Source organism: Hemitrygon akajei, chromosome 1, assembly GCF_048418815.1.
Source record: "Hemitrygon akajei chromosome 1, sHemAka1.3, whole genome shotgun sequence".
In the NCBI taxonomy this organism is placed as follows: domain Eukaryota; kingdom Metazoa; phylum Chordata; class Chondrichthyes; order Myliobatiformes; family Dasyatidae; genus Hemitrygon; species Hemitrygon akajei.
Genome location: NC_133124.1, coordinates 53,958,747 through 53,986,212, shown reverse-complemented (window position 1 = coordinate 53,986,212; position 27,466 = coordinate 53,958,747). Strand labels below are relative to the sequence as shown.

General features: G+C 39.2%; 1 protein-coding gene across 3 annotated transcripts in view; it reads right to left on the bottom strand.

Annotated features, from left to right (window-relative positions):
* adcy8 (adenylate cyclase 8 (brain)) overlaps positions 1-20,614 on the bottom strand; it is a 129,977-nt gene extending 109,363 nt beyond the window's left edge. For all 3 annotated transcript variants that reach the window (XM_073043334.1, XM_073043350.1, XM_073043343.1), the window contains exons 1-4: positions 19,260-20,614; positions 17,458-17,607; positions 5,458-5,588; positions 4,800-4,911 (exon numbers count right to left, since the gene is read on the bottom strand). In XM_073043334.1, coding sequence (XP_072899435.1) covers positions 4,800-4,911; positions 5,458-5,588; positions 17,458-17,607; positions 19,260-20,117 — 1,251 coding nt within the window. In that variant the 5' untranslated portion in view covers positions 20,118-20,614. The remainder of the gene's footprint in view (positions 1-4,799; positions 4,912-5,457; positions 5,589-17,457; positions 17,608-19,259) is intronic.
* Between the last annotated feature and the right edge of the window lie 6,852 nt (positions 20,615-27,466).

Genomic DNA, 27,466 nt, shown 5'->3' with positions numbered 1-27,466 from the left:
CGAAAAAGAGGAAATTTGTTGAATGCCTACGAGATGATTTTTAGAGCAGCTTGTGCTTGAGCCTACTCGGGGAAAGGCTATCTTAGATTGGGTGTTGTGTAATAACTTCACAGCTTCACATAAAGGAACCCTCAAAAGACAGTGATCATAATATAATTGAATTCATGCTGCATTTTGAGAGGGAGAAGCACAAATCAAATATATTAGTATCGCAATGGAATAAAAGCAATTACAGAGGCAAAAGCTTGCCCAGGTGGACTGGAAGGGGGATACTGGCAGGGATGACGGCAGAACAGAGGTGGCTGAGGTTTCTGGGCATAGTTCACATTGTGCAGAATAGCCAAGTCCCACAGAATAAGTTCTCAAATGGTAGAGGTAGGCAACTGTGGCTGACTAGGGAAGTTAAGGCCTCCATAAAAGCCAAGGAAAGGGCATGCAAGGTTGCAAAAGTGAGTGGGAATTTGGATGATTGGGAAGCTTTTAAAATCCAACAAAAGGCAATTAAAAAAGCTATCAGAAAGGAAAGATGAAATATGAGGGCAAACTTGCAGATAATATAAAGCAGGATACTAAAAGTTTTTCAGTTATATAAAGAATAAAAGGGAGGTGAGAATTGATATTAGACCACTGGAAAATGATGCTAGTGAGGTAGTAATGGGGGACAAATAAATGGCAGATGAACTTGGGTACTTTACTTCAGTCTTTATTGTGGAAGACATTAGCTGTATGCCAGAGGTCTGTGAGTGGCAGGGAGCAGGAGTGAGTGCCATTGCTATTGCAAAGGAAAAGGTGCTAGGCAAACTCAAACATATTAAGGTGGTTAAGTCACCTGGACTAGATGGATTACATCCCAGAGTCCTGAGGGATGTTGCTGAGGAGATAACGGATGCATTGGTCATGATATTTCAAGAATCACTTGATTCTGGCATGGTCCCGGAGGACTGGAAAATTGCAAATGTCACTCCACTCTTTAAGAAGGGAAGAAGACAAAAGTGTGAAAGTTATAGGCCTGTTAGCCTAAGCTCAGTGGTTGGGAAAGTTTTGGAGTCTATTAATAAGGATGAGGTCTTGGGGCACTTGGGAGACTAATGATAAAATGAGTCAAAGTCAGCATGGTTACTGTAAAGGGAAATCTTGCCACACAAATCTATTAGAGTTCTTTGAGGAAGTAACAAGCAGAGTAGACAATGGAAAGGCAGTGGATGTTATTTACTTAGATTTTCAGAAGGCATTTGATATGGTGCCTCATATGAGGTTGCTTAAGAAGATAAAATCCTCTGGTGTTACAGGAAAGATATTGGCATGGATGGAGACATAGCTGGCAGGTAGCGGACAGCAAATGGGAATAAAGGGGGCATTTTCTGGTTGGCTGCTGGTGACTAGTGGTGTTCATCAGGGGTCAGTATTAACACCACTACTTTTCACATTGTCAATGATTTAGATAGTGAACGATTTTGTGGCAAAGTTTGCGGATGGTACAAAGATAGGTGGAGGGATAGATGGTGCTGAGGAAGCAATGTGATTGGAGAAGGATGTAGACAATTTGGAAAAATGGGCAAAAAAGTGGCAGATAGAATGCAGTATTAGAAATTGTATGATAATGCATTTTTGTCAAAGGAACGATAGTGCAGACTATAATCTAAATGGAGAGAGGTTTCAAACATCAGAGGTGCAGAGGGATTAGGAGTCCTCGTGCAAGACTCCTAGAAGGTTTATTTTCAGGTTGTGTTTCAGGTAAAAAAAAAAAGGCAAATGCAAAATTGGCAGTTATTTCAAGGGGAATAGAATATAAAAGCAAGGCAATAATTCTGGAGCTTTTTAAGGCACTAGTCAGGCTGTATGTGGAGTACTGTCAACAGTTCTGGACCCCTATCTCAGAAAGGATGTCTTGTTATTGGAGAGAATCCAGAGGAGGTTCACAAGGATGATTCTGGGAATGAGGCAGTTAACATATGAGGAGCGTTTGGCACCTTTGGGCCTGTACTCACTGGGATTTAGAAGAATGCGGGGAACCTCATTGAAACGTACTGAATGTCATAAGGACTAGATAAGGTAGATGTAAAGAAGATGTTTCCTCTGGTGAGGGTATCCAGAAATAAAGGGCACAGACTCAAAATTGAGGGGCAGCCTTTTGGAACAGAAGTAAGGAGGAGGTTTTTAATCCAGAGGATGGTGAATCTGTGGAATGCTCTGCTACAAACTGTGATGGAGGCCAAGTCCATGGATATATTTAAAGTGGAAGCTGATAGATTCCTGATTAATCGGGGCATGACTGAATATGGTGAGAGGGTAGGTATATGGGGTTGAATGGGATCTGGAGTCAGCCATGATGAAATGATGGACAGACTCGATGGGTTGAATGGCCTATTTCTGCTCCTATGTCTTATGGTTTTATGGTTTAAGGAGAAGCAGGGTTTGAGAATAAACCAGCAAATAATGTAAATTAAAATAGCAAGAGCTTCTATGGTTATAATGAAAGGATAAAATGAGCAATAGTCCTATAGAAGATGAGACTAGTGAATTAACGATGTAGAGAATTACTAGAGACTCTAAACAATTATTTTGGGTCTAGTTACTCTGTAAAAGTGACTAATATATTTCAATAATAATAGTGAAACAGGGGGTATAGGGAAAGAGGAACTTAAAACATTGCGTATAGCTGAAGAAAAAGCCAACTAGAGAACAACATCCTTGGATCTTGAATGGGCTGCAGAAATGGTGGATGCATTGGATATAATCTACCAAAAATCCCACAAGATCCTGAAAAGTTCCCAGGGAATCAGAAAGCTGCAAATGTAACACCACTATTCAAGGAAGGAAGAAATCAGAAAGCTGAAAGCTTTCGGCCGATTAACCCCCATCTGCTACTGGAAAAATCTTGGCAAGCATAATGAAAGCAGTATTAGAAGATAACTTAGAAATTCATTCACCAGTCAAGCAGCATCAATACGGTTCAATGAAGGTGTTGACAAATTTGCTGAACCCTTTTTGAGGATGTAGCAAATGGCACATACAAACACTTGATACAATACTGGAAGAACAGTAGATAATTTGATTTTGGTTGTACACAGATCTGGCCAGGATTTTGGGAAAAAGGACAGTGTATTTTGTGCCTAAGATGGCAAGCAGATGAATGTAAAGTCTTATCTAAATAACAACATGGGAATGCTATAAATTGGAGGAAGAGTTGGTTGTACATTCTCCTCAGCCTGCTCTACTTTTCAATAAGAACATAATTGATCCTTCATCTCACGTTCACTTCCCTGCCTGATCCCAATATCCCTTAATCCTCTTAATGTTCAAAAATCTATCATTCTCCATCTGGAATGTATTCAATGACAGAGTAACCACAGCTGTTGAATTACATTCAAGACTCTTAAAGTATAATAATCCCTCAGTATTACATTGAAATCTTGGTCTGGATAATATACCCTCATCGTGCATTGAAGCTTAAGCTGAAATAACTGCTTGATATTCGTCTGTTGGCTATACAGCTGTTGCGGTCTGATACAATACCGCACGTATTTCCTTACTTGTTCAAATAACTTTGAATGCATCTCATTAACATTTGGCATCTACACTTTAATTTGCATCATATCTAGAATACATTTACCTGTCTTTCTTTTCCCAGCTCTGACTTCCCCACTGTGTTTTCTGTATTTTTTTTCTTTTTGTTCAGATTTCCAGTATTTATAATTTTTTAAAGTTTGCCAACTATTTTAAATAATTGAATGTATAGGGAAGGTAAACGGCCTTTCATCCAAGTTGACAAGAATTCAACTTCCTAAAGCCGGTGGGAAACTGAAATCATATTTGATTAGACTAGCAGGAAGATTGGTCCCATCAAAGAGCAAATGAGCACATTGAGCCTGTGGTTGTGGGGTGGGGTTGCTCTTAAAAATTACCGTATGTGCATGGTCCCAATTTATATACATAAACAGCTTTCCATTGTTTCAGGTGGGGGATTACTATATTGAAAACTCCATCTGAAACTTACAATAAATAAGCTATAGATATCAATTTGCGGTCTGGACAATTTGTCATATTCTACTACCAGCTCCTGGTTTTAGAGAATATAGGCAGTTGTTTGTTCAATTGTTTTCCTATATTCTTTATCTTCAGACTTAAATACAAACATGGCCTCAACAGTTAGCATATACCTTTTTACAGAAATTGAACTTTTTCATTTCTGTTAAAGCAGTGCAATAAATTCAGCATTTTGTGAATTTGACCTCTTTTAATCATCAGAATTAATTCTGTGTTACTGTAAAAATGTCCATGGCATTTAAGCAAACTTAGTTTATTCAGAAAGCAGCATCATTTATGAACACAAGAGATTCTGCAGATGTTGAAAATCTTAAGCAAAACACACAAAATCCTGGAGGAACTCAACAAGACTGGCAGCATTTATGAAGAAGAATAAACAGTCGACATTTTGTGCCAAGACCCATTTTCAGAATGAAAGGAAGGGGGCAGAAACCAGAATAAGAAGTTGGGGGGGAGGGGGGCGGGGAAGAAGAAAGAGTATGAGCTGGACAGCAACAGGTGAAACCAAGTGAGGGGCCATTTATGAAACATTCATGCCAACTATTTTAAACAATCCAATAATTAATAAACAACTGTAATTAATTAATGAAAATGGAGCATACCTATATGGAGACAATAGTCAGAATGTGTTTATTACATCAGGCAGAATATTATTATGGGTTTAAGAAATTTTTTAATCAAGTTCTGACAGATTTTCCTGTTAAATTCAATTGCATACACTATCTACTGCACACGTGCTTAGCGTAACTTACATGTGCAAGCCGATCAAATCTTGCAAACAATTCATTCAGCATCCCCACGAGCTCCTGTGCAGACAGGGTTGTAGAGAGGTTGGTAAAACCCTTTACGTCTGCAAAGAGAATGCTAAATAAAACATGGAAAATATTGCATTAATACTGCTTTATTCAGCTAAGGGCACTACATTCCAACATTTAGTAGTGTCTGCTTATTGAATTCACATTTTGTTAACAGCAGGCAGCATTTCAGTTTTCTCAGAGCTTCCTTTCAAAACTGCATCTGTCTCAAACTTTGCTTTTATTCTAGAGAATTCTCTCTCAACTGGTGTCAACACACAGCTGGCAGAGCTGGTAAATGGGTTTGTAGGTGTTATCATTTATTGCATAATTAAAGTGTTGAGAACAAAGCTCAATAATTTCCATCCCATTGACAGGCCTACTTAACTGTTTAGCAAGTCTGGAAAAGAAGCATCATCCAAGTCATGCAGGTTTCAATGATACACTTGACAGATATTAAAAGAGTCTGACCACCTTTGAAACATCTTAACTCCCTTGTGGATCATTTTTAAAGGTAAATGACCAAATATTTCTAATTGTCTTACTCAATCAAAGATTACTTCTTTTGGGCAAGATTTGTTTCACCAAATACATTAAGATCAAATAGATTTCTCACCTTACATTTTCATATCGATGTATGTAGATTTTATGAAACTGGTGCTGTAAATGTTCATCTTCCACATTTGACATGTCATTAATCATCTCCAATACAACAAACTGTGGCAAAACTGAAAGAACCAGCCTCTCCTTAATTATGTAAAAAAGAACATGTGGATATCATTAGCAATACTAGGTAATACATTCAAGGTGGACCCTTTAGATTTGGAGGAAATGCAGTAGTTACATCTTCATTAATACACATGTCACTACCCTTTTCTAGAATATTAACTTTGGCTCAAAAGATTAACTTTTTCTTGAACTTTCTTACAATAATTAAACTCTTCTTTTGTTTAATATAAATTTAGAAACTTCATTAAATTTAAAAAAAAAGATTCTGGAAATCTAAAATCAAACCAGAAACTGCTGGAAATACTCAGCAGGTCATATAGAAAATCTGTAGAGAGATTAGAGTCAAAGTTTCAGATTGTTCACGATTGATCCAAACCTCAAAAGGTTAGAAATCAAACATGCCTTAATTACAGTGAAGAAGGGGGAATAGGGAGAACAAAGGGAAGGTGTGTGATGGGATGGAGTACCAGAGAGAATAGGTGGTAGTGAGAGAGGGTGGTGATTGTTTGTTAATCACACTTGATCCAGCCGAATGGGATACAAATGGAAGATGAATGGAAAAGCAGGAGAAAACTGGAACTGTGAGACAAACATTGACAATTTACTTCCTGTCTTGACTCTTCCTCCTCCCCTTGATAAATCAATTTGATCCATCTTTTTTTTAAATCAATAATTTCTGATGTCTTAATCCATTTGATCATGGATGTCCAATCCCTTTACAGCTTCATCCTGCATCATGATTGCTTTATAATATTTTTCTATGTTCGTGAACAGAGGTCCAACTAATTCCCATCCTTTCTTTTGAATAGCTGAACTTGTTCTCACATTGAACATCTTCTTTAACTCGCTCACTTCCTTCAACTGGTAAGAATGGCCATGGGAACAGATGCAGTTCCAAGCCATGCTTATCCCTGTAGAACAGTCCTTTTTTCAGTTCTTGTCAGGTCTTCTCTCTCAATTTTTGTTGCTGCTTCCAGCTCACATATAAAATTCAAATATTTCAGTGCCTTTGCTGCAAATTTATGCCCCATTCTCAGTTTCACCAGCATTCAGAAAACAGATTTCACTTGGACTCTAATTCTTCCCTGCCCTTACTCAGCTTCTGTGACTTCATCTCATCTGGTGGATTAGCAAACAATATCCTTTACAAACCCACAGATGCCCTTAGCAATTATGACCAAACATCTTCCAGCTCTGATTCTTCTGATTTCTCTAGCTCTGTGCTATCTGTTCTGATAATTAACACCTTCCACACCAGGGCTTCCAAGTTAGTTTCCTACTTCATCAAGCTTAGCTTCCCCGCCTCTGTAGTTGACAGGACTCTTATCTGTGTTTGCTCCATCTTTTCTCATCCCCTTCCCTCAGACTCAGGATACCCTTGTGTTCACATTCCAACACACCGCTACCCCGTCAAGGTTCAATAGTCAAAGAGGACCATCCTCTGTAATTTTTCCCAACTTCATTGTGCTGCCATCACAAACCACATCTTTCCTCCACCTTTAGCATTCTGAAGAATTATAATTCCCCGATTTGTTCCTCTATCACCACTAAGACACACTCCCCTTCTCATTGACCATCATTCTACCTCTCCAGAAAAGAACAGGACTGGCCTGACTATTTGAATAGTTCCAGCATTCTTTGATATTCCATGAACCTCATGTGTTGCAATGCCTAATTTTATTTTTCATTTTCCTGCTACTTAAATGCATTTTTCAGGAAGAACCACTGACTTACTTGCATTTCTTTAAAATTAGTTTAACATACTCAGCAGGTTCTTCTACATTGGAAAACCAAACATAAGTTGGATACTGCTTTGCACTATTCATGTGCAAGGTGACCCTCAGTTGCCTTCCCACTCTAACTGGTCTCTCTTTGTCCTCCTTCACTGTTCCAACAAAGCATAATTTAAGCTCAAAGAACAACATCTCACCTTCTGATTAGACATACCAAACCCCCTCAAGACTGAACACTGAATTCAACAATTGCAAATAAGAAACCTTGTCGGTTTGTATCCGAACTAGACTTACTTGCTGAACATTTCAAAAATTTCATTAATTTTCAATTTCCAGCTTCCTCAGTAGTTGGATCTCAGTGCCTTTTCTCTCCTCTCTCCTTTTCTGTCCTAATCTTGTTCCTCTTTATATGCTACAGGCAGAGGTGTGGTGATTAACAAGTAATCTCCACTTCCCTGAGCCAGTACCACACCCCTTGTGATTCTTATTCTCCTTTAGTTTCCATCATTCCCATTTCTCTGCAAACTGAAATATATTTCATTTCAAAGTATTATCCTTTAGAATCAAAGGTTGTTGACCTGTAGCATTATTCTTTTCTTTCTTCTCCAGTGCTGCCTGACCTGCTGAGTATTCCTATCATTTTCAGTTTGCTACATAACGATTGACTCCATTTTAATCACCACTTATTTTGTTTACATGCTGATCTCTCTTGCTCCCTTTTGGAAACCTGTGCTTTGATACTTCCTTGTAGAAAATAAAAACAAGCTGTCATATTGTGGTCAAGTACGTTGGGCCATCCAACAACATAGGAAACACTTTGAGTTCCAGTTAAATTAAGTTAAAATAATTTTGGTCAATAACTTGAAATTGCAAATCTTAAATAGTAAAATTGAAATTCGGTTCCATAGAGTTTTTATTTGTATTTATGTCAGCATAATACTGAAGTGTGGAAAATAATGGGCAGAAATTTGATATCACACATCATGCACCTTCATTCATAACTAAAATTATGCAATATTTTCTTCACATTACAGAGCTAAGACCAGAAACTTACATGGCAAATACAGCAAATTTGTCTTTGGGTGGTACTGTTAAATGGAAGGTACTGAATTAGCTATATTTTAGATAATTCTTCCAATTTTGAATTCAAAGCAAATTAAAAGTAAGGAGCTGTATAATAGGATTCATTTCTTTAAAACCTGTTATAATATATGTCTAACTACTTCTACTTCTGATGAAAGGTTAGATCTGAAAATGTCAAAATGCATTGCTGTATTATTGCTATCTTAGATTTTACTTTCAGCATTTACCTAAACGCAACCTAATTCAATATTTCCTAAATCAATATTACTTGTCATATAATACCACTGAAATCCAGCGATATTCTAAGTGAGAAACAAGGTCAGGAATTTACATCCTTAGTTCTCAAAGTAATCTTAACCCAGTAATAAAGTTAAGCCATGCAATTCATACTTTTGATTTAATTACAGAAAGTAATTATTTGCAGAATTGTAAGAGTTGCATTTGGCAGTGTATGTGCTTATTAGCGACAGTCTGCATGCCATGTCACTTCTTATGAGTTTTTTGAGGTGTTGACAAAAATGAATGAAGAGTTTAAGACTGTGGACATTGTCTACATGTACATGATTAAGGCATTTGACAAAGTCTCTCATGGTAGGCTGATTCAGAAGATTAAGACATGTGGGATATGCGGTGAGTTGGAAGATTGGATTCAAAACCAGCTTGGCCATTCAAGACAGTGTGAAGTAGTGGAGAGGTATTTCTATTAATGGACAATTGTGGGAAGTTGTTTTCTGCAAGGATCTGCACCTTAACCCCTGTGGTTTGATTTGGTCAAAGATGTCAATGGGTTGATAAATTTTGCAGATGACACCAAAATTGGTGGGGTTTTAGTTGGTGAAGAAGTTTGACAAATGAAAAGGAAAAGTACAGAGTAAATGGCTGGGCCCCCCAGGAGCACAGTGAGCTCATGGAGTGCATGTCCATTGCTCCCATAAAGTAGTAGCTCAAATACATACGGTGGTAAAGAATGCATACGGCATACTTGCCTTCATCAGTTGGGCCAATGAGTGAAATATATGGGAAATCAAGTTACAACTCTCTAATACTTCAATAGGCCACATTTAGAGTGCTGTGTCCAGTTCTGGTCATCCCATGACTGGGAGGATATGGAGGGTTTAGAGAGGGTGCAGAAGTGGTTCACTAAGATGTTACCCAGCTTTGGGAGTCTTAGGAGAGGTTGGACAAAGTTGGAATGTTTTCTCTGTAGAAGGCACTTGATAGAAATTTATAAAACAATGCGATGAATAACAAAGTAGACAGCCAGAGACTTTATCCCAGAGTGGAAATGCCAAATACTAGAGGGCATCACCTTAAATAGTGAAGGTGAAAATTTAAAGGAGATCTGTGAAGCATATTTTCTTTACACAAAGAGTGGGTGGTTCTGGAACGCACTGTTGGAGAGTGGGAAGTAGATGCAATAGAGACATTAAGGGGAGTTCTAGATAATGAAGAAGGTTGTCAAATGAAGTACTTCAGTTGGAGATATGGGTATGGTAGATGGAAGTTCATCTGGATAAGTTGAGGTGTTGTACTTCAGAAGGTCAAATGTTAATGGGAAAGTATATAGTAAATGGCAGGTCCCTAGGACCATTAAGTATAAAGAGATCATGGGGTCCAGTTGTGACATAACAATATTACAAGGAATGCATGAACATGGCATTGTGATCAGCATTGGTGCTCGTGTAATAAAGGGCTTGTTCCTGTGCTAACAAGCCAACCCACGCATGATTAGAATATGTGAGAAAGCTAAAACTGCCTCCCTCCACCCCCCACTCCTCAGGCAAAATCATTCAGTCACAGGGAAAGACACAAACTCTGCACATACAGGATTGAACCTGGATCGCTCGCACTGAAAGGCAGAAAATCTGTGAATTGTGCTTCTGTACTGCTCACAGAGGACTAGCAGAGTTTAGTGAGAAAAGGAAGGGTGGAAACATGCAGGGATTTGAAAGAAGAGATGAGAATATTAAAACGGATGTACAGAATGCCTCAAAGGGGTCTAATGGAGTTCAGCAAACATGGGGAATGTGTGAATAAGACATTACAAATGTGTGTCAGCTAAAACTTCGACAACAGAATTTTTAAGATCTCAAGTTTACAGAGAGTAAAGAGTTGAAAGCTACTAATGAGATGGAATAGTAAAACCTAGAATTAACAAAGATATAGATGAGGATTTTATCAACTGATGAGCTTAGCCAGTGACTGAGAGAGGCAACATAACAGGTAGAAAACAAAATGAATGTATCTGCTATTGCTCTGTAGTTTCCATAAATACATTTCTTAATACTCCAACATGAACATTAATTTGCATTTCAAAGCAAAGATAGTATTGATCGGATCTCAGCTAAATAATTCTCCTTGTATTATAGATTAAATGGGAAGCAAAACACAGTCATTCTTCCAATAAAATATGTGGAATTCTTATCCTTATATTTTGCAGCCATTTTAATTGAAGACAAAATAGATTCAGCAGAATGCCTCATTAACTCTGATAACTGTGCTGATGTACTTTATGAGATTCATCTACATCTGGAGTGATTAGAGTGAAGAATATTCAAGCACCGGCAATGAATTTATTTTCTCACCCACAAAGTATAACAGATAGCCTTTTATTTGACCTTCACAAATTACAGATTTTTGTAGAGGCTTCTATCTGCAAATGTTAACGGTATCTGGTGACATGACTATGTCATCTTTTTTCCATTAGTTTGCATTTGAAAATATCAGCTGTTGGGTAGCTGTAATGCCACAAAGCACCTCAACATTTCATGGCCAAGCAATTAGATTGTGCAGAGCCAGGCATCAATGCATCATGAGACTTAATTGCATCTTTTACCTAGGGAGAGTTGTCAGAAGATGTTGAGTTTGGCTTTAAGTGAAATTCCACCTTGTGCTTTGCAATCAGCCCCTACTAGTCACATCCCCACTGCACTCCAAGCAATATCTTGCCCGAATCGCTATAATCTCTCACCCAAACACTTCAGTCAATCTCAGCTGAACTCAACCTGGAATTCCCTCCATCCCTTGTCCAACTACTCCCAATATGGCTCTCATCCCCTCTTCACTGCCATGACCGCCCTTCAGCCAACTCCATCAAGGAGTGTCCCTAATCTAACTCCAGAGGATCTCCAACAATTTTCTCAACTTCTCCCTCACAATCTTGCCTAACCCTGCCCCCCCAATGACCCCATTGCCAATCCTTCGGCTGCATGCCTCCACACAACCCAAGCACTCAGTCTCTTTCCTGAGCCTTCCATTTATCTCTTGACTGCTGCCCCTGGTCACTCACGCATTCTTAATCGATTTCCAATCCAGTTCCTTCTCACCTCCATTCTAATCTATTCATTTACTGAGATACAGCACTTCAAGCTGTGCCACCCTGCAGCACCTGATTTAACTGTAGTCATTCACCAGCATCTCTAGACTCTCTTCCCTTGACTCATGCACAGATCTTTGACAATAATATCAGTTCTCTTCTCTGCACACGAATAGTGCAGCACTGTAACCATTTTGGTGGTTCACCAGAGCATTTTGCTACCACAAGCCCTTATTCCAAGCATTTGTCAGCAACCGTGTACTGCCTATTTATACTTTTATATGAATAATATAATTTACAGGATTTTTTTCAGTTTGAAAAAAAATTAAATGTAGGAGCAAAATTGTTATGGACTGGGAACTGTGTGATGCAGTGCATCAGACTCCAGGGTATGACTTGGGTAGTCAAACAAAATACTGAATTTGTTCATTTGATGTTTGCTTACATTGAAAGCAAAGGACAGAAATTTAAAGTGTGAAATAAGCTCCTAATTCATTACCTCCCATTTTATACAAATTCAACATGAAAGTATACTCCAATTTACACACAATATCTTTTCATTGCTATATTCTGGCTATATCTTGCTATAACATATGGGCTAAGAATCCCTATTCTCTAATATCCAAATAAAACATAACATAAAAAAAATAATTGAAATCATTCCTCCAAAAACTAAAACAATTCTCCCCTTGAGTATCTGTAGCTTTGGTACAGGGATTAGTACAACAAATTATGCAGCAGTTTTATAGATTACAATTTTGCAATTAGCATTTTCTTGATGATGTAAGGTGTACTTTGTTGTTGAGCCTGCATACATCAGTAAAAGCCTATGAGCAATCTGCCTATCTCCCTTCCAGCCAGAAAAACGTTCACATCACTGAAAAGACATTAAAGAGCTGCCCGAAATAACAGATTTTATTTAAAGCATGCTCCTTAACATTAGTAGAACAGGGATACAATGTTAAAGGAACTTTTCAAACATGGCATTATTGAATGTTGCTTATTAGAAATCATTCATGCATAGTTTCTTGAGATGTGTGAAAGAGATTCAATGTGACACATCAAACATCGCACAGAATGACAGAGAGAAGCAGTTTTAGGATATTTCGCTTATTAACCTTGATTCTATTTCCATTTTTAATACATATTCAGCATGCAATTCATGACAGATACCGCATAAAATATCAGCAATAACTTTGGTGTGTTTGTAAATCCGGCTTTTTTGTTCTGAGTTATTCAATTTGATAGAGAAAGAGCCAAGTGTTATTGGTTTGTGATGCTACACATTTTGACACAGTATTGCATTCTGTTCTTATTCTCTTTATTTTAGATTGCAATATCTCCTACTGAGCTTACAGGGTTAAGCTATTAAAGCAAATCATTTGTGAAGAATTAGGAAACCCTTTTATTATTTAAGCATGCCGCTGGTAATTAAAGTGGAGTCAGAAAGCATCTGCATACACTAGGGCTGGATTTATTCAACTCCAAATTCAGATAAAAATATATCTCTGAAATGTAAATATTTCTGTAAGTTTAAATGAAAAGCTGAATTTCACATGATATTTTTAAAGACCAGGTTTGTGATACTCTGCACAATTTTGGTTATGAGGATTAGAATTAAAGCACAATTAAGAAAAACTGAAATGTAGAATAATCAATTTCTGTGTGATTTTATTGGTTGCTTAATTATTACAAAATTATTTTACAATGAATTTAAGAAAATCCTTCAAGTATGGGATTGGGAATTCAGTCAGTTCCCTTACAAAAGTGGATCAAAATCATAGACTACTTTTTTGTTTCCTGTACACTGGGAAATTGTTGTTTGTCAATAATTTATGATAACTAGATGGAGGTGGTTTTCTGAAAGGTAGACAGCCATAGACTAGACAGGGATCTCCTTTGGAGTTTAGAAACAAAATAGTAGCATAACATTTTTGAAAAACCATGAGAGGAATTTTTCAGAAGCAAGAGAAAAACAAGATGAATTAAGGAGTAGCTGTGACATACTGATAATTTACAATTCCCATTTGAGTTGCAAAAGATCATGAATTTATTCTTCTACTGAATAATAGGATTGAAGTAAGTATTTCTGTTAATTGTACTTTTATAATTTTTGATTAAATGCTAATTGCAAAATAAATCTTTATTTAGTAAAGAAAGTAAATCATTTCTGGCATTTACTAGTGTCTGTTTTTGTCTGTCACTAATATCAGTTTTATTGAAAAAAATATGAAAGATCCTTTACGTGGAACATTGAACATAGGACAGTACAGCACAGGAACAGGCCCTTCAGCCCACTAATTAAATTAAATTTAGCTTCAGAAATGTCAATGGGCATGGTTCAGATCTATTACATCAAGTTAAGTAGCAATTTTATTTACTTATTGACAACAGTCTCTATTAATGTAATGTTAATGTAGTCATAAAGGTTATTGTAATAATGCCTATACACTGACAGATATATCATCGTCATTCTGCAGTTACAGAACATACTGAAATGCCTAACTCTACAGTAAATCATAGACTTCCAACCAACAGAAATGTCTCCATCTACTTTATCAGTTCCTCCTTACATTTTAAAAAACTTTGAATAAATTATGTACTATTTATATATTTATCCCGACTCCAGGGAATACAAATCTAGTTAGTGTAATCACACTGCATACGTAAAACCTTAGAATCAAGTTATCATTCTGGTCAATCTTGGCTGTACTCCTCTCTCAGGCCAATATATTTTTTCTAAGTTGGAAACCCCATTGCTTTATATAACATTACTCATATCTCCTGGTTTCTAGCCTTCAATGGACAAATATTTTAATGATCCATGTATATGTTATCCTAAATCTCTTTGGGTATCCAGTGTTTCTAACTTTTTGCTATTTTAATCAGTACTTTGCTATGCTATTTTTAGATGCACATCTGCCAGTATTTCATCCTGTACAGTTTCACCCAGGTGCTTAATCTATTAATAATAGTTTTAATAATAATAAATTTCAAGGTTCCATTTACATTACATACAATACTGCTTATCTATGTGGTTCTCTATTCATCACCTATGACATTTTAGAGTTGGTGGATAGATGCGGACATGAAAGACTTTCTTGAAATACTATACTCAATAATCGTAACTTGCCAATTCAGGTACTTATCCATTATTTGCTTTCTGCCATTCAATCAATATGCCTATTAGGTCTATATGTTATCATCGCCAATAGCCGGTCTTGGTCAACTACATATATACAACAGTCAAGAACACTCACTAATACTCCTACTTCTTCAGGAGGCTAAAGCAATTTGGCAGGTCCCCTTTAACCCTCATCAACTTTTATCAATACAGTATGGAAAGCACTCTACTGGATGCATCACAGCTTGATGTGGCAATTGCTCTGCCTAAATCTACAAGAATCTGCTGAGAGTTGTGAACACAGCTCAACACATTATGGAAACCAGCCTTCTCCCCATGGACTATGACTATAAATCTCACTCCCTTGGCAGAGCAGACAAAATCATCAAAGATCTCACCCACCCCAGACTTTCTTTCTTCTCCCCTCCCCCATCAATAGACAGAAGGTACAAAAGTCTGAAAGCACATAACACCAGGCTCATTGACAGCTTCTGTCCTGCTGTTATTAAACTATTGAATGTTTGATAAGCGTGATAAGAGGGACTCTTGATCTCACAATTTATCTTCTTATGGTGTTGCACTTTACTGTTAACCTACACTGCACTTCTTCTGTAACTGTAACACTCTGATCTGCATTCTGTTATACTTTTTACCTTGTACTACCCCAATGCACTGTTGTAATGAATTGATCTATATGGATGGTATGCAAGACAAGTTTTAACTATATCTCAGTGCATGTGACAATAGTAAGTCAATGAACCAATTTATTCCCTTTGTTGTACAACTTTCAATTTAGCTGGGAAAAACTCATGTGAGGCATTATTCAAATAGCATTCAATAATATTATTCTAAAAGGTTTTACATCAACACACTACGATTACTTATTTCATTTTGCTCTCACCTTCTTCAAAAAGAAAGGTAATGTACAATTTTCCATTCTAAATGAATAATTCCTGAATCAAGAGAATTTTGTGATATTGTAGTTAGGGCAACTAAAAGTTTTTCATCTACTTCCCTTGTAAGTCTGAAATGGGAAACATTCAGTATTATCTCCTTGTCATTACTTAGTGTTATTACTTTATTCATCAATTTTGTTTTGCTTATTATAATTTTATGTTCCCATTTCTACTGCTTCAAATGAGTTCCCCATTCCTACTTCAATCTTAGTTCCCTCAGAATGTCTGGCATACTGCCTTGTTTTTCCCCAAAGCCAAGTCCTTACTTGGCTTCTGCCATTTCCTTGCCGTTGCTTGTACTATCACGCTTATCAGTTTCGAAAGGCTCAGATGTTTCACATCAGCCTCTTTTTCTTGAAATAACTCCGAGGTTTTATTACATTGATATTACTATATATTTCAAGTTATTTTCTGTTTCTAGTTTGATTGCTCTTACTGTCTGTTCTGTCACCATTTGCTGTCGTGCGTTTCTCCTGTCCCCAGATCTTCATCAGTTTTCTTGTATTTGAACACTTCTGCAATTTTATTTGGTCTCTTCCAAATATACTTGCTTTTTCGAGAGGCAGAGCTGTCTCCCTGGTTCTGTATTACACCCATTTCATTTCTAAAGGCCTTTCACAATTTAATCCTTTTGTTTTATCCATTGATTCAATCAGTTTACCTGCGTCAATTTGCATGTTAGTCAATCTTGTCTAAATCTAGAATTGTTTGAAGATCATGAGTAAACGCCCATGCATTAATACACTATTAGTTAAATCTACCTTATTATCCATGACAAAATACACTGAATATGTCCTGCTGATTGTTGACTTTAGGACATAGGTGAACTCTGAACACACTCAAAAAACATAACACCCTTCAGACATGAACTGGAGTGTGCCTTTCCCAGTGTGCAATGAAACTGCATTCATTCTCAGTCTTTGCAGCATCCACTCCTGGACTCCTCCATCTCAAATACACGTAAACATAACATTCACTACAACTTTAAATCTGTCTTTGTTTTCTTAATTCTAGCATTAACTCTCCATTGCCTGCTTACCTTATGTTCGATTCTCTCTTTAGTCACTGACATGATTTTTATCTTTAATCGCACAAAGTTGGCTTCTCGGAATACCAGAGACTGCAGATGCTGGAAATACAAAGCAGCATACGCAAAATGCTGGAGGAACTCAGCAAGGTCAGGCGGCACCTGTAGAAAAGAGTAAACAGTCGACCTTCCGGGCCGAGACGCTGATGAAATCTTGATGAAAGGCTGTTTACTCTTTTCCATAGATGCTGCCTGGCCTGTCGAGTTCCCGCAGCATTTTGTGTGGCTCCCATTACCCTAGCTTTTCTGTAAGATTTCAAATCTTGTAGATTAACTCACGGTCCTTCCATCGAACAGTCACACCTCAATTTTGGCTTCTATGCCAATAAACTTCAGTTGAATTTTTGCCACAATTTTTCATCCCATGTGAAGGATAATTCTTTGAGACAATATGAACGTGCCTCCCGCTGCCAGGAATGTTCAAAGTTCAAGCAATACTTATTGATACGGCATGCGCAAATTATAAGTTCTGAGTGGCAAGAAGCTTTTTTTAAGTATATGAGTTCACTCACAATTTAACAAACACAATTTTACAGATTACGTTACAGATTTCAAACCAGTTCCATCTGTCTACGAATCTGCCCTTACCTGTCGCTGATTCTCCGTTTCCAGTCGAAGTCTCGCTTCAATACATCTTCTGGTTTCCAGGAACGCCTGGCGCTGCGCCCGGTCAGCCAGGTAACTGATAAATATTCCGGCCGTGTTCATGCACATGAATAATACCGATTGGGCTATGACCTGAAATGGTAAAGCCAACACTTCATTTTCCCTCCAGAACGATTTCACTTCTCTTCGACGCCCGTCTAGCTTATTCAGGATAATAGCACCTCAAAATGATCAACCTGATCAATACTGTTGCTCACTTTAGAGACAACTGTCGATTCCCATTTCTACTACCGGCATTTAACCTGCCGGAAATATATGTAAGTCAATATTTTGAAGAGAAACGGCGCGGCAATGTCTTAACGCTTAGGCGCCTCTTCAGAATAATCAGATACTCAACATTTTTATCTTCTGACCCTGACTTAGTAACCCCCCCCCCCCCCACTAATTTATCACATAACTCGAATTCGTTTTCAAATAAGTTGCAATAATGAAATATAATAGTTTCATGCAAAGTGCTGATATAGTAACATATTTGATAGTGTTTATTCCATTCCTATTGTAACGCAAGGAGTGATCTGTAGTTGGTGGAGTTAAAATATCTTCAAAATAGCAAGCTGCCAACGTTCATGGATTTACTGTGCTGGAATGAGGTGAAACCTGCCATGCATTAATTACAGGCGCTTTTCTCTTAAAACCCCCGACCACTCAACTGTAGAGGAATTACTGCGGAGTATAGCAGATACCATGCCTTAAAATCTTGGACCTGACAGCAAAGTCCAATGTGTCGGAACAATTTGTTGACACGATTAAAATCTGTTGGGTTATCAACAACATGACTGGTTGGAAGGCAGTAAATTTCGATTGTTTTAGGGGATTACAATTACGATCAGCGATAAGAACGTCCTTTACAGACGCTCCTGGTATTCGGCATGTGTACGAACGTGCTCTAAGGAAACCTTGAAATCGAAGCCTGGTCGCTAGAGGGAGCTTAGTCCCAAACAGCCGCCGTTTCAGGCTAATACTTGGACTGTGCAATGGAGAAAGAAAACCCAGGGAAAGAGGCGGCTGAGCGCAAGGTATTACCTCCTAGTAGACCCTTATTCTATCCTTATTCAAACGATACTGCGGAAAGAAAAAAAAACATTCTTCTTTTGACTGCAAGGATATTTATCAACAACATAGACTTGCTTATTGATTTAGGAACTTTGGGATATCAGAACCCATCATCTCGCCAACTTCCAGTCTAAAAGTGAGTCGGGCTGCGCTACCGCAGTGCAATACTGCGCAAAATCAGCGATTAAATAAAAAAAATCTTATTATATTGGTTATGAACATGTGCATGAGGCACTGCCATTGGAACGGTAGGTTGCCAAAGGCGTTTGCTCCTAATTTGCAGGCACGTTTACAACCTGCCAGAGCTAAATGAAATGCCCCACGGTGACCCGAATGTCCAGCCGCCCGCTCACTACCACACCAACATTTACCACGCACAGCTACACTGGTCAGTATCGGTGTGAAGCTAAGATGAAGACAAAAGCTGCTGACGGTATGTGTGGAAAGATTATGGATCGAAAGGCAGTTCCAGTTACTTTCAGGTACAGCTGGGTAAACACCTCACTTTACAAACAAAACCGTGGCAAAATGGGAGTGTGGATTGACGGGGTAAGCAGCACTAAAATAAAACATGCTCGTATTTATTCTACAGAGGAATCGTTCTGTTCAATTGTGGTGCCGCATTGTTTGAGTTGGTTCATGTGCTGCCTGGGAAAGATCTACGAGGCTACCTGGTTGGTGGTTGGGGCTGCAGCTCGGGGAATGAGTAATTGTACCACAACGTGGAGGACGGAAGTCAGAAAGCCAGCCAGGATCGCCCAGATCAAAGGGAGAGGAAGCATACTGTAAGTGGCAAAAAGCGTAAAAAGCACGTAACCGATGCCATCTCCCAAGAGTCCGTGGCCGAGGCCAGTGGCCAGAATCTGAGTAGCCATGACAACCCAGGTCACCAGGCCGCTGTACTGCAGGTAACTGTGCGAAGATGTGTCTTTTTTCACCACCACTAAGGCACAGATGACCACTTCGATGCCGGTGAACAGCGCCAGCAGGATGCCTTTGGCGAGGTCCATGGGAGTGGAGGCCAATGTCAGGTGCAGGATCAGAACGGTCAGTTTGGTCAGGACGTCCAGGATGTTCATCACCACCACCGACTTACGCCTCTGACCCAGGAAATAGCGCTGGTAGAGTCGCTCTAAATCCCGGGACTTGAAGGAGTTCTTCAGAGTTGGAAAGATCACTCCTCGGTAGGTGTAGCCCCAGTTGAGAAAGAAGTCGGAATTACTGGGAGCGCAGTCAAGATGCAGGAAGCCCAGGTCGTTACTGGTGCGCTCAGGGAACACCTTGGTGCTCCCGTTGTTGTGCCCGCTGATAGACGTCTTGCCAGCAGATTGCTTCCTCCTGTTGGGACTCCACGAGTCTTCCGACGATGAGATGGTTTTGGCGCTGGCTTGCTCGTTCATGAACCTCTGCTCGGTGATGTGCCGAACAGCGTTTTGCCAAAGTAGTCTTTTAGGTCTAGTTCCTGGTGTCTTGTTAATTGTATAGAGTTCATCGGTGGCGCTGGAACACCTAACCTCCGACAATTCCATGATTTCCTTCTTAGTAACAACGCGCTATAAAATTACCTCGAGCGTCCTTTCATCTTCCATATTTAGCCAAGAATACTTTGCAACAGAGATTAGCCAGCAGTCATCGCTTGCACGCTTGTTTCCAAAGAGCATACTCACGATAGCCGCTTTCCTTGTGTTTAACTATCGCGTCCTTCTGTCTGGAGCCCAGTCATCTCTAACTCGGGTGGGATGGGGAGCTTGACTGCGGATTCTCAGAGAAACTGAATTCCCATCAAGAGCAAATAAAACCCCAAAGCGACAGGCATTCTACTAAATCAACACGACGATAAAAGTGCCCAGGATCAAGGAGTTTTCTGTTAGCGAGAGGGAGAGGAACCATGGAGCCGAGCCGCCGCTCCAGTGCGCAACCGGACTGACAACAGAGAGCGAGTTCAGGCAGCCGAGCGGACCGTGTGAGTCTTACTGCTGGCATCAGTTTTGCTGCTGCGGTCGGTGTCGGTTACAGAATGGATTAAATCGTGAATACAGGCTTGCAGAGAAACGCTGGGATGGAAGTAGCGGGGGGGGGGGGGAGGTGGGGGTGTTGTGGTGGTGATGACGTCAAATGCTCTCAGCAAATGTGCAAAGGGGGGGGTGGTGGAAGTAGATGAAGCGAGAGAGAGAGAGAGAGAGAGAGAGAGAGAGCGAGAGAGAGAGAGAGAGTGAGTGAGTGAGAGAGAGAGAGAGAGAGTGAGTGAGAGAGAGTGAGTGAGAGAGAGAGAGAGAGAGAGAGAGAGAGAGAGAGAGAGAGAGAGAGAGAGAGAGAGAGAGAGAGAGAGAGAGAGAGAGAGAGAGAGAGAGAGTCGAAAACGTTAAACATATATACCAGCGGCAACAAATACACAGACAAATGCAATGGAAACAACAATGAATGCAGTGACAAGGAGAGAAACCCGGAAACCCGGTTCCCAAAAAGAGGGACGGCGGAAGATCGAGCTTGGGACTAATGTGACAATGGAACTGGAAGTTAGAATGTAGTTGGAAGGAAGGCAGACATGGGGCAGTCACCAGCACATGGCACAGTTTGTAAAGTTTGTATTTAAATCGCGTTGCCAATAACCAGGATTAACGTTAGATATGGGTCAGTAAGCGGGGCAGGGAATCGAGGTGAACGAGAGCGTCAGGGTAACACTGAGATCAGAGGCAGAGATCCGAGGAAGGCGGAAGATTCCAGCGAGGAGAGGGTTCCACATTCCGCCAGAGAGGTAAGTGATAGAGAAAGGGTTAACTGGAAGAAGGGGCAGAGCTGAGGTGTTGAATAAGAAAGCGGAGACAGGGCAACTGAGCAAAATGGGAATGTGAAGTCAAGAGTGTGATCTCCAGCAGTCCGAGACGACGCGACGTCGAAAGTCGCTGAAACCAGATAGAATCATGGTTTAGGGAGGGCATGAAAAAGGACATTTGAATTATATACTTAATAAACAATGTGCATTGGTCGTGCATATGTTTACTGATATGAGCAATACCCACACATTTGTGTTTAAAATTTCTCGCATGTATGTGTATATTTATGTTAACTAAATAGGTAGTTATATATAAAATACATGTGCGTGCGTAATGCTCTGTTGTACTAAGAATTTTATCTACTTGTGAATACACTGCAGAGTTATACAGTGCACTTATGATTTCATGATATATAAGCATTTTAAACACACCTATAATGAGAAAAAAGTTCCCTGTTGTATTGCCAGCATAAATACAAACATAAATCTTCAGCGGTTACGGTTGGTGCTAGTGCTCCTACCCACTGCTCATATTAACATGATTGCACTTACGCATCTTGTATAGTTCACGCAGTTTTTACATTGTGCAGGCCATCAGGTGCCCGAGTCAAACAAACACTCAAACGCCAGTGGCGACATTTATTGGTACTTCCAACTTCTTTTTCTTCTTTATGGTATGAGAGGTTGGCGGTCTCACGCAATGGGGGCAAGATCATTGCGATAGTGCGAAGAAAGCTGCCTTGAGTACTTCACACAAAAAAAAACGCCAGTGTACGAGAGAATTGAAGTTGTCGTGTGAAAATTGGAAAGCTCTAATCGACGGTATTTTCCAGACACCGAAAATCTGATCGTTAGTCAATCTTTCTAGGGTCAACGGTTCGACAACTGGCACACACACACACGGAACATTTTCTAAAGCAGCGGTAGCAAAGGTTTCAATAAAATGCTTGCAGTTTGAGGCCAATTACTTCATCTGAAGAAGCTCAGTCAGAAGCAGAGCCAACGCAGTCAAGGCAGTTTATTCTTTAACTTCCAAGGATGACGCGTTTTCTTGATAAAATTTCCGCAGATACATTTTAGCAAAGGGTAGCAGTTTGTAGTTTAAAATTTAATTTGACGGCGAGATGTCGTCTGAGAACTCAGTATTGATACTTTGTTTCCAAAGAGCAGATTAGCTGACTTCGAGTTCAGCATCAAACTCAGTTTTTGCGTCTAGGATGCGAGCAGTAATTTGAATCCATAACATGGGGCACTAATAGTATGTGAGGTCAAACCTTCGAACGATATCTTCACCCTGAGTGGTAGGCACCAAATGGTATAATTAAGCAATAATAAAGAATCATTACCAATGGTTCACATTTAAATGAAAGCATGTTACAACCAACTGACTACGTTTGAAATACAGTATACTTGCCGTTGCACATGAAAGTATTACATCAATAAATTTTCTAATAGTCGAGTCGGACAAACATCAACGTGATAATTAGATGACTAAAACAGGCCTTTCAACCCAACTAATATTTCGACTTAAGCTAGTCCAATTTGCCTGCATTTGGCTCATTCCTACCTCTCTACCTGCCCAAATGTCTTCTAGATATTGTAATTGAACCACTCTCTGCCACCACTTCTGACAGCTTGTTCATTGTAAACACCACTCTACTGTATGTGAAAAATTGCCTTTCAAGTCTTATTTAAATCTTTAATGCGTCTAGTCTTAGAATCCCCAACTCTGGGAAAAGCAAAAAAAAATGTACAGTATATATGACTGTCTACCCTATCTATACTCCTGGTGATTTTGTGAGGTCTCCCCTCAGGCAAAACAAGCCCTGCCATTGTCTCCTTATAATTCAATGCATCCAGTCCGGGCAATATCCTTGTGAATTTTGCAACATTTTCAACTGGATGACATCTCTTTAATACCATTCACTGTATACCGCCCTGCTTTAACTTTTGCTTTGCACTTGCAAACAATTGAAAATCTGCAGACGCTAGAAATCCAAGCAACACACACAAAATGCTGGAGGAACTCAGCAGGCCAGACAGCATCCATGGTAAAGAGAACAGTTGACAATTCAGGGTGAGATCCCTCAGCGGGACTGGAGAAAAAAATGAGGAGTTAGAGTAAAAAGGTGGGGGGAGGGGAAGAAGAAACACAAGGGTATAAGTAAAATCGGTGTGGGGGGAGGTTGAGGGTGAAGTAAAGAGCTGGGAAGTTGATTGGTGAAAGAGATAAAGGGCTGGAGAAAGGGAAATCTGATAGGAGAGGACAGAAGGCCATGCAAGAAATGGAAGGGGAGGGGAAGGTGATGGGCAGGTAGGGAGATAAGTTGAGAGAGGGAAATGGGAGTGGGGAATGGTGAAGGAGGGGAGCATTATCGGAAATTTGAGAAATTGATGTTTATGCCATCAGGTTGGAGTCTACTCAGAGGGAATATAAGGTGTTGTTCCTCCAACCTGAGTGTGGCCTCATTACAACAGTAAAGGAGACCATGGACTAACATATGGAATGGGAATAGGAAGTGGAATTAAAATGGTTGATTACTGGGAGATCCTGCTTTTCCTGGTGGACGGAGGGTAGGTGCTCGGCGAAGCGATCTCCCAATCTATGTCGGGTCTTACCAATATACAGGAGGCCACACTGAGAGCACCTTCATCTGCCCACTTGATCTAGATCCTATTGTGGATAATCTTCTCCATTTTCCATACTAGCACAAATTTGGTGTCATCACCAAACTTGCTAATGATTCCCCTACATTCTCACCTAAATTATTAACTGGCATGACAAGCAGCAGGATATGTAACACCAATACCTGTGGCATACCATCGGATGCAAGCCTCCAATTTAAATAAAATAATCCTGCACCTCTATCTTCTGTCTCCTTCCGCCAAAACAAACTTGCTTCCAATTGGTTCAATCACCCTAGTTCCCACGTGATCTGAATTTCCAGACCAACATATGATGTGGGACCTGATCAAAGTTCTTGCTAAAGTCCATGTGAATGATATCTGGCACCCAGCCCTCATCAGTCATCTTGATCACCTTCTCAAAGCACACATACAAATTTGGGAGGTGTAAGCTTCCATGCAGAAAGGTAGGTTACTTCAATTTGATTTGAGTTTCTTGTGTTTGTAAGATTAAGGAAAACTATGAAATCTATCATTTGACAACAAGCTGAATTGGGTAGAGGCAAGCTTCAAGAAAATTCTGGAACTTGCTCTCCAAATGATGGGATATTAAGTCACTTGAAATTTTCAGGATTAAAACCAATAAGTCATTTTAGATAACCATGTCAAATGCAGGTAAAGATGACAAGATACAGATCAGTTGTAACCTAATTGCATGGCAGAAAGTTCAAGAGGCTTGACCATACCAGATTTGTTAGATAAGGAGCCTAATAAAATTTTGTCTGTCTGCAATAAGTCAGCCAAAATTGTCAACTTTAGAGAGGAATGACCTATGCCCCTCTTCCTAGTATCTCTGTGGATTTATGTGATGGCTCAGTTAGGACAGCTTCAAGTCTAATCAGCAGTGTTGTTTGGTTAATTTTCCTATAATGCATTGGAAAAGTATTCTCCCCTCAATCCTCTGTTCATATAAATGAGTAGCACAACCAGGGATTTTGATCAATTTTACTGAGAATTTTTAATAGTGAATCACTTGCTCCTTTTTTTCACAGCAAAGACAAAAGAACAACAGGAAAAACTGTAACGTATTAAAAACTAAAAATTCAAAAACTGGAACATCAGCAGTTCAATCCCCCTTTGCTCAGTAGTTATGCTGTTGAACCACCTCTCATAGCTATTACTGCCAGTAGTCTTTTTGGATAAATCCCTATTAGCTTTTTACAATGTGATTAAGCAGCATTTGCTCATTCCTCCTTGCAAAACTGTTTAATCTCTGGCAGGTTAGTTGGGAAGTGGTGGTGGACAGAAATCGTGAGGTCTTGCCGTAAGGTCAATCTCCAACTAGGACACTTAAAAACAACAATTTTCTTCATGTTAAGCTACTCCATGGTTGCACTGACAGTGCGCTTTGGGTTGTTGTCTTGCTGAAAGACCAAATTCCTCCACAGTTTAAGTTTTCTGGCAGAGGCTAGCAAGTTTTTATCCAGGATCTCTCTGTATTTAGCAGCATTCATCTTCCCATCAATCCTAATCAGATTTCCAGTCCCTGCTGCTGAAAAGTGTCCCCATAGCATACTTTATGGTAGAGATGGTGATACCTAGTCAATGCACAACATTAGACTTACACTACACATACCTCTTAGTGTTGAGGCCAAAAGGACTTTAGTCTTATCCGACTACAAGACCTTCTTCCATATCTTTACAATATCTTCTAAGTGAAGCTTTGCAGAGTCTTCATGAGCAAGGATTTGCTTTTTTTGCCAGGGCTTCTTCCTTGCCATTCTTCCATAAATACCCTTTTTGTGCAAGGGCTTATAGATAGTGGAGCCATGAACTTCATGTCCATTTGCAGCCTCTGACTTCTTCAGCTCACTCAGAGTGACTATTGTCATCACAGTAGCCTCTCCAATGAGTGCCATTCTTCTTCAGTGACTACATTTAGAGGGCCGGCCTAAGCTATGCAGTGTGGCTGTGGTTTTATATTTTTTCCACTTTTTCACCATGGACTGTACTGAGCTCTGAGGTATGTTCAGTGCCTTTAAGATGGTCCTGTACCCTTCCTCAGATTTGTCCTTCTCTATTATCAGTTCCTTGACTTGCCTTGAATGCTCTTTTGTATTCATTTTGGTTTGGTCTGTGGGACCTTACAGAGAGGGAGAGGGGCTATTTATGCAAGTAATCCTCCAGTTTTCTACAAATTGGATCAGTTGGTAAGGTAATATATAGTATTGCACCTGAAAAAAAAAGTTAGGATAGCAATTACCAAGGGGATGAATACTTTTTCAGCTTCAGAATTTTGTTTTGTAATCTGTAGTAAATTGTTGACAGCTGTTGGAATTTTTCTTTTGATTTGACATGATGCACAATGTCTTGTAGATTAGTTCACATAAACCCTACTTCAAGTATTTTAAATTTAGAAAATGAGAAAGTAAAATGTAAAAATAGTGTGGGTGCTGAACATTATTCACTGTATTGTATGTGGACCAATGACACAAATTGGCCTCAATATTTCAAAGCTCAAAATTCAACTCCAGCAGTTGCTACTAAAAATGTGACTGCTCAGAGAGATGGTTGAAGGATGCACCAGACATCACGTGGCTTTCACACACCTATCATCAGGCATGCTTATGAATAATATTACCTTATGAGGAGCTGCAAGATATATCTATGAAATTGTATTTCAGAAAAAATAGCAGATAACTGATGAGGATAAATATAAAAAATATTGCTATGAACCCAAGTATTAAAAATGAGCAGAATTGATTATTTATTTTATTGCAATGTGTAGTACAGGTAAATCTTTAGCATTTTTAATCTTTTCTACAAAATTGTGCCTTCAAGATAGCAAAAGTATAAAAACATGCACTGGTTCTCTGCATAAACAATAACTTCGTAGAGTAATACAGAACAACAATAAACAAAAGTGTTGAATAGCCTAGAGAGTGCTATTTGTTTTCTGATTTGACAGCAAACGTCATCTTAATCCAAAAAGGAAAAAAGTGTTGTGAATATACTGTACAAACCTGAGAGCACCGTGGTTCTTTTCTGTATTTATCTAGTTTACTGTTTTTACAACATTTAGAAGTTAAGACACAGATTCTTTGACAACATAATTGCTCTGTATGCCATCTTAACATAACTGTACAAATTGCTGTGCACCATGTAAGATACTAGTTGCTTTACTTATCAATCTGAAAATAAATACAATAGAAGGTAATTTATGGGTGTAAGAACAAAGCTGTTCTTACACCCATATCAATATACACTATTGGTCTGGTGGGCATGTTTCTAATTACAGAGATTAATTCAATTTATGAACGTTCATAATAGTGTCAAACAAAGGCTGCCAGGCTAGTTCACTTAAGCAAGTATTCTTCAGACTGCACTGCACATATTGAATTAGTGGCTGGTATAAAAATAACAACATAAGCCAAGTGTCACAACCACAGACTTTGCTGCGGGATCTGGGTGCCCTTGCAG